At 30.8% G+C, this 9,100-nt stretch overlaps 1 protein-coding gene across 1 annotated transcript; it reads right to left on the bottom strand.

The window, feature by feature from the left end:
* On the bottom strand, nucleotides 1–468 carry LOC108451633 (uncharacterized). Its single transcript, XM_017749301.1, has one exon. The coding sequence runs from the start codon at nucleotides 466–468 to the stop codon at nucleotides 1–3; it is 468 nt and encodes a 155-aa protein (XP_017604790.1).
* Nucleotides 469–9,100: the final 8,632 nt, after the last annotated feature.

The following is a 9,100-nucleotide window of genomic DNA, read 5'->3' on the forward strand; positions in this document are numbered from 1 at the left end:
TCATCGGTATTTGGAACATTTTGATGAAAAAAAATAGTACAGTTCATCTTTTTTTGGCATTTCATCTCCCAAAGCACGCAAAGCATCCATTGCATTTGAAATATTATATTGAGAGTGAGGAAAAATAATTTCATTCACTGACTTCCTTGGACTAGCCATACTGTAACACAATTTCTCAATATGAGTAGTTAACGTATTTCTTGATGATTTTCTACTTGAACTTGATTTTTTCCCTTTACCGTATACAACCCCAAGTGTTTGCTTTCTTTGATTAGGAGTTACTTGAGAAGGGTTTGATGGTACCTCATTAGGAGGAATACTTTCATTCTCATTACTATGTTCATCTGAATCACCAAATCCCTCATTAGGTGTATCATCTCCCACAGGAACCCCACTTGGAAGAACACCAGACGAAGGTGCCCATGCATTCTCTCCGGTGGCTACAATGCCACCAAACATTTGCCACATTAACTCATTCAATCGTGGTTCAATTCCTTTCTTCTTAAATCCTTTAAAATCAAGATTTTCCTACATAACATGTTAAATGTTAAATGTTAAATGTTATACTAAGATTTTTATAATTCTAAATTATTAAATTCAATAAACTGTATACATTAAAATAATGATAAATTTAACACTAACTTGTATTTTTTCAGCCCACCATTCTTCGGTAGCATCGATTGTCTTCTTAGATGGACACTATCCAATACCTGTAGATTCCTTAAGCAACTCCCTCCATAACCTCTATTCCTTTTTTAATGTATCCCACTTATTTTTCAATTGAGGTTTTCCATAGTTTTTTTTGTGTTTTTGCTTGAAAAAGGGTAATGACATTTTCCATCCTTTTGAGTTTAGATGAGTAGTCGGTCTATTATCAGCATTAACTTTATTCACGCAAAGTTCACAAAATATCAATGTCAGCTCATCATTCCAAATAGCTTTTGTTGCTAAGGTACTATCTCCCTCCACAAAATTTCGTGTCTTTACCATCTATTATTATTATTTTGATTTTAAATGTCAACCGACATAAAACCATAAATATATAATTAGATATAATAATATAGTTTCATAAAAAATAAGAATAATACATCACGAATGGATGAAAGCCATAAGATTAACACTAAAGAAAAAATTCTCAAAGATCCATGGTAAACAATAACGAGGATATAGAAAGGATAATTGATTAGGACTATCTTTTCAAAATGAATAAAGGCAGTTTTAGAGACATTAAATTACCTCTTGCTTTTGGATAGATTTAAATAGCTGCTCTTGTCGCTTCAGACATTAAAATCAAAAAGGGGAAACATTAGGATAAATAAAGAAGAGACAAGAATCACTAACAGATGTACCATGTAACAATAATAGAGAAGTTTAATATATATATATATTATTTTTGGTGGTGCAGGGATTGGTGGCATCCAATCCTTAAGGGCGCACATGGGCCAAGGTAGTAAACCCAAGTTTTCAGGATACAACTGTGATTAAACAACCATAATAATAACTTCTTGTAAAAATTCAAACAAAGAAGCAGAGAAGGGAAGTAAAAAAAATGGGGTTTGGTTTGAAAGCTAAAAAGCTAAGGCTTTCTCCATATACTTATATCAGAATGAAAATAAAGCCATGCAAGGGCACACATGGGCCAAGGTAGTAAACTCAAGTTTTCAGGATACAATTGTGATTGAACAACCATAATAATAACTTATTGTAAAAATTCAAACAAAGAAGCAGAGAAGGGAAGCAAAAAAAATTGGGTTTGGTTTGAAAGCTAAAAAACTAAGACTTTCTCCATATATTTATATCAGAATGAAAATAAAGCCATGCCCATTATGAATGAGAAATCCGTGGATGGGTTATAAGTAAAGCAAGAAAACTGACAAAAGCTTTAATATATATATATGCTGTTTTTGATGAAGACGTGCTTAAGGAAGAGGGACAAGAAAAATGATTTGTCTCAACTTGCTGAAGAGAAGAATGAGATGGAATTTGATAAAAAAAAATATAGAAATAGAGTTGCAGAAAACAATTGAAGAAGCTCGTTTACTTGAAGAGGCTTGCGATGCTAGAAAGTCACATGAAGAGGCATTCTCACAAGCAGAAAATACAACTTCAGTGCTTGATGTCCAAGATAGCAAAGCTGCTTCAGAGATGGAAGTGGAGAAAATGAGAGAGGAAATTGCTATTCAGACCAGCAAACTCGCAGAGGCATATAACACTATAACAACACTTGAAAATGCACTTTCTCTGGCAGAGAAGACATAAATATATACATTTCTAGTTTTGTTGTTTCACATATTTCTTTTGTTACAGAGGCTTCGTCCTATACTCATAAATTATACCAATGTCAGAGAAAGAGGAAAGAACTAATTCGTTACTTGGACTCGACAGTTTTGACACGGGATACAGATCAGATCTGGCAAAAAATGATGGACACGGTGGTGGCTGATAACTGAAGAGAAAAAGAAAAAGAAATTACAGAGATGAAGGAGAAGAACCTGTACAAACACCCCATACAATGGTAAAATAAACGGTTGTTTTCTTCCCAAATTTGAAAACAAATAAGGTTGGGAAAGAAATTAGTTTAACTTTCAAGGATAAAATGGTAAAATAATAAATAAAAGTATGGGTATTTTTGTCTGTTAAAAATACCCACTACCCCAATACCCTTAATTGCTACTGAAATCTCCAGCACCTTTTCAGCACAGCAGTGAGGTTGAAATGAATTTTCACTGAACTGTAATGCTGAACCAAACAACACAGCAGTGAGATTGGTAGCATAAACCTATCCCAACTGCACCTCACTGGCGCTAAAAGCCAAACCAAATGAGGCCTTAGAATAATAGATCACTTGTAAAATAACTAAGGTTAGTGAAAAAACAAATATGTTAATACTGATTGAAAAAAATAAATAATTAAATATGAAATAAAAAATTATTGTGTCGTGGTAAATTTACTACCTTAAAAATGAATTTTTCTTGATCAGTGTAATCGTTTAGTGGACGTCGTCTCCTAAGATTAGCATAGTTCTTCGATATTCATACACCTGAATATGGAAGATGAAACTTAATTGATGCTACTCTTCTAGGGAAATCATAGTAAGAACAATTCCTAAAAAAGTTTGGAGGGTCACAGTCGGTCCAGCTTAAAACTAAAATTCCTAGATAGAATTTTCTTTAAAAGTAAGAAATCGTGAACAGAAAGCAAAGGAGAAAAATGTTTTCAGAGAGGTGTTTCTGTTGAATGTGAAAAAAGAGTAAATCAGCCCTCTATTTATACTAGTAACAAAAGGACAAAATGGTAAAAAGGGATAGACAATTTGGTAAAAAAACCCATAACAACGTCTCCACTAAATCCCCAATAACCCCTACTAAATCCTCAACAATCATGATTTTCTTTGCATTATCAACAATCCCACACTAATACAAAGTGATTTTGAGATTTTTGAAAACACGAGCAAAAATAAAGTTCTATTTTAGTTAAAATACGCGAGAAGAACAACAGTGAAGTTGTAACAACCTATTTTTCAGTGGTGTCAGAAATTGTGGTTTCAAGACCACAAATCTGACGAGTAAGTTCGTAAATATTATTTCAATATTTACGAGTCTAATATGGTATTAAAATAAATTTTATATTGGCAATTTATGCTATTTGAACGAACAATTAGGTTCAAGTGGTAAAACCCTAATGTCAAGTGGTTTTAGAAAATGAGGTATTGGGACCTCGTTTCTATAAACCGAGCCATGAATATTTTTATAAATATTTACGAAGTGTTATTAAGGTTATATTAAATTTTCATTAAGAAATTTTTATAAATATTTACAAAGTGTTATTAAGGTTGTGTTAAAGTTTCGTTAAGAAATTTTAATGTTTAGATAGTTAATTAATTGAAAAGAACTAAATTGTAAAAGTTGAATTCTATTAATTAAATGGATCAATTAGCTTTGAAAAGGTGAATTAATGGACTTGAATGGTAATTATACCATATTTAATGTGGGTGGATATTCATGGATAGGTTGCATGGTAAATTTCATGATTTTAAAAGGGTATATTAGTAATTTAAAAATTAAAACTAAAATAAACAAAATCTAAATTATTATTTTCTTCATTCTTTAACTCAGCCGAATAGCTATGGTGTGGGGAGGAAAAAGCATTCAACCAAGCTGAAATTTTGATGCATGGTATGTGATTTGATCCCGTTTCTAATCATTTTTATGTTTTTTTATATAGTTGAAACTGTTAAAGATTTTAAATTTTATCATTGATGAACCTTGTGATTTTAGATGTTAAATGATGAACTTGAGGTGTTAGTTGTTATTTATAAGTATTTTATTAAGTGATTTTTGATAAATTTGTCGATTAGGGACTAAATTGTTGAAATAGTATTAGTTCAAGGACTTGATGTGAAATTGTTGAAAAAATAGGCAGAAATGGAGGCTATGAATATTCGACTAGTATGAATTTTCAATAAAAATGTTAATTTGCATGTTTCAGGCTCAGGGACTAAATTGAATAGAAGTAAAATGTTGGGGCAATTTTGTATAAATGTAAAAAATGACTAAATTGATAAAATAAATTGTTTTACTATATAAATTAATAAATTGAAGAAATTATTAATTTAGATCAATACCGAATAGAAAATCGAGGAGAATGAAAAATTACCAAAAAATACTTGTATTTTGATATTTCTGCAATTTAGCCAGATAAGCTTGTAACTTGACTAAATCAATTAATTATGGTTTTGATTGTTTAATATATAATTGTTTATATATGAATTGAGTTTATTGGTTTGAAAGAAAATGAGTAAGACTATAGTTGAAAGACACTATGACACCATACAAGAAACGAGTAAGACCATGATTGAAAGATGTTATGGCATCACTATTCTATCGAGTAAGACCATGACTTAAAGACGTTATGACATCATGATTCTATCGAGTAAGACCACAGCTAAAAGACGCTATGGCATCACAAATCAAAGGAATAAGACTATGGTTAAAAGACACTATGGCAACTCGACGAAAAAAATGAATAAGACCATGGTTGAAAGACACGATGGCATACTCCGATCATTTGATAGTCAGGTAACACGTTTTAAGTGAGGTATGTATTGAAAGTATGAATATAAGTTGAATGTTTGACTAGTATAGTCTGATATTGAATATTAATGCCTTGGTGTAGTTATATATTTTTATTATGTTTATAAATACATTAAATCGTGATGTTGTAGTGTGTTTAGAGAATTAAATGGTTACTTGAGTATTTGCCTAATATTCGATGCTATTTTATTTGATTCAACGAGCATGAAAAAGGAAAAGTATGTGTTCAAATGAACTATGTCATGAAGTTATAAAAAGAAAGGAAATGTATGTATTCGAATGAACTATGTCAAGAAATTATGAAAAGGATTGAAATGGAAAGTTTATATGAAAGTATGTTATGTTCATGGAAATGATGCATTTAAAAGAAGTATGTTCATGTACCATTAGTTCATCTTATGTTAATTCAAGTGAATTACATTTAAATGGACTAACATGTGTTGTTGATGTGCTTAGACTTGTGCCAAGCTTGTGATTATGATTGATGTTTATGCTTATACTTTGTACTATGTAATGAAACAGGTAAAAAGAAGGGAATGAAATGGTAAGCTCATAATTGGGATGTAATATGAGATTATAAAAGGTTTGATGTGATAAATAATGTATTTATATGTGAGAAGTCTACTTATGCTATAGAAGAATTACCTATATCATAGATAAATATAGTAACTCGTAAAATGATTATGTTGTTTAAGTTTATGCTATACATTTGGTATGGAAGGAAAGTAAGTAAATAGAACGATTCATAATATTATGAAAAGGTTGATGATTATGTTTTGCGACTTATAAATTGCAATATGTTATATATGAAAAGTATATGTGATGTTATTGAATATACTCAATTGTGACTTGAATGGTGTGTTCAATAGGTTTATACTAAGTTTAAAGTATTAGTGTTGAATCATGATTAATCTATGTATTATAGTATTGAAGTGATAACTTATGTTTCATATTCTACGAGCTAACTAAGCATACTACTTACGTAGTTGTTTTTTTCTTACTTTACAGATTATCGGAAGCTCGATTGGGTTGAAAGCTCGTCGAAGATCTATCACACTATCCAGTGATTATATTGGTAGATTTTGATGTCTTGATCAAGGTTATAATGGCATGTATAGGTAGGTTTGTGTATAAATAATCTAGTGGTTGTTTTGGTATGTATAAATATCATTGTGGTTAATGTACTTATGGTATCTTGATGGTTAGTGTTAATATGGTTAAGTTGATACATGATTTTATGACCAAAAAGGTAAGTTTGGCATGTTTGTAATATGGTTAATTAAGGTATGCTTGAATATGAAATTTGGTTAATTGTGTTTGTATGAAAAATGACCAATTGGGTATATGTTGGTATAGTTCAATGTAGTTGATTATGGTATAAGTTGGTATGGAATTAAGCGATATATATATATATATATGGATAAGTTATGATCAAATATGTATAAGTTTAGGTATATATGTGTTTGAGATGAATGAGAATAATGGTTCAAATGGTAAGTTATATTGACATGGTATAAATCAATTATGGTATGTTTTAAAATGGTATCAAGGTGACCAATTATGCATATGTTTGGTTAAGTTGAATGCTTGCTCTTGAGGTGCATTATATGGCATATTAGTTTAATGAAATTTGATTATTCGAATTGGTCTTATTATGCATGTTTTAATGCTTGATTGTGTGTGCAAATGACTTGTAGGTGTGCACTTGAATTGGGTGAAAGAAATGACTTGAATTTGACCTATTTTTTGTTCACACAGCTTAAGACACGAGCGTGTGTCCCAGTCGTGTGTGATACACGGCCATGCAACATGGTCGTGTGTCCCTTGTAAGTTTAAAGGATAACAAGTCAGGCAGCTACACCGCCTGAGACACGGGCGTGTGTCTCAGTCGTGTGAGGCACATGGCCTGGCCACACGGCCGTCTGACCCCTGCAGTATGAAAGTTTCTATCTTTTTCTATAAAGTTCTTAAATCTTTCCTATTTAGTCCCGATTTGTTTCTAAAGTGTTTCTTGGGCCTTGAAGGCTCGATTAAGGGACCATACGCATGTGTATGAATGGACTTTGATATGTTTAATGACATGATTGGAAATATATGTTTTTAAGTTATGGTTTTACGGTAATGTTCTGTAACCCTATTCCAGCGATGGATACAGGTTAGGGGTGTTACAGAAATTAGTTGCTTAAGCACTAATATCTTGTGGATTTGAACTAGTATATAGTGAAATAATGATTCTTCTCTTTAACAAGTAAATAAATCTTGAACTTGTTAATATAAGAGTTAACTCATGACACACAACTAATCTCGGATCCAATTAAATTTCCACGATAACTCAATAAGTTTTAGCCAACGTACCTTGGGATGCTAGTAAGTACTCTAGAAAAACTACCAAAATGATTTTCATAGAAGGTGGCTAGTCCTTGACACTTACGTAGGCAATTTCATCAGGTCTATCTCAATATAAACCACCTATATTAGGGCTATGAAATCATTAAGGGCTTTCATTAAGCTTATCCTCTCAAATTTAAGTTCGGTGAATTCATCAAACCCATCTCAATAGGATCACCCAAACTTTGGGATATGAACTCATTAAAAGTAATAAACTCAACCTCTCAAGTTAGTAAAGTCATCAAGTCTGTCTCAATAGGACCACCTAAAATCTGGGCTATGGATCCATTAAGAGTAAAAACTCATCCTTATGCATATACACCATTTGCTATAGGGATAGGTAAAATCTACACTATGAGTCTTTCCATTGTTTCGTTTGACCACATTGAATAAGTTGGGTATCCACCATGAATTCCTCAACCACTGGGCTTAAGACCCATCCCTCTTTACGAATCAAAAATCATTTTCCTACTAAATCCTTTGGTTAGTGGATCAGCTAGGTTCATTTCAGACCTCACGTACTCTAAAGCGAGTACTCCATTCTTTATTAAATGCCTTGATTCATGCCTTATTTGAATATGTCTCTTTTTACCATTGTAAGCTTGATGAGTTCATTTTTCAATTTTACTATAACAATATTGTTGATGCCTTCTTTGTTGTTGTGGTCATGCCTTCTTTGTTGTTGTGGTCAAAAGCCTTACAAATTGATCACAAAACTCGAGATCAAAAGGACCCTATGATAAACACAAGAAAGATTTTTTTTTTTAAATATTTAACAAGACAAATTCCAACTTTAGGACAATCATAAATGGAAGAAAAAGTTACTAAAATGTTGAATAATTAATTAGTTAAAAACATTTCAACTTCTTCAGAGAATTCAAGAGAGCTTTAGAAGAAAGCTGGATTTATAGTTACTTAACCAGTTACTGAAATTGTTTATGGTCAGGTTGACTGAGCATATATGTATGGTATCAATATTATATAACACTTAACAAATTTGGTCTAAAATATGTGCCTTAAATTTTGTCAAACTAAACAACATTTATAATTAACTAACTTAAACCTGTTTAGACTTGCCTATGTAATTATGTATATTTTATTAATTTTACACATTGACTACTTAATATATATATATATATATTAATTTTTATATTATGATATCATGTATTTTTATGCGATATAAATTATATAAGATATTATTGGTCAAATACAGCACACGTAAGTATACGTATCTAAATATAAAAAGATCATTCCTACAAATTATTACTAATTATAATATTAATCACTAATTATTACTCTAAATCCTATCTAAATAAAGCGAATAAAATTATTAAGGTTATAAAACCTATTATTATAATTTCATCCAATGTAAAGTTAGTTAATTGATCAATCTCGATCTAATATATTCTAATAGATTTGATGACTAACATGTGTACTAATCTCCTTTTAACCCTTTTCTAAGTAATTAAAGAATTAATCTAATCTAATTATTGAGCTATATTTATATGTAGAAAGCTTAGATCAAATTCATTAAAAGTAAACCTCAATTATGGTTACCTAAAATAATCATGTATATTCTTATCCTATCCAAATAAATAAATAAATAAGTATTCATTTAT

The sequence above is a fragment of the Gossypium arboreum genome, chromosome 11 (assembly GCF_025698485.1).
Source record: "Gossypium arboreum isolate Shixiya-1 chromosome 11, ASM2569848v2, whole genome shotgun sequence".
In the NCBI taxonomy this organism is placed as follows: Eukaryota; Viridiplantae; Streptophyta; class Magnoliopsida; order Malvales; family Malvaceae; genus Gossypium; species Gossypium arboreum.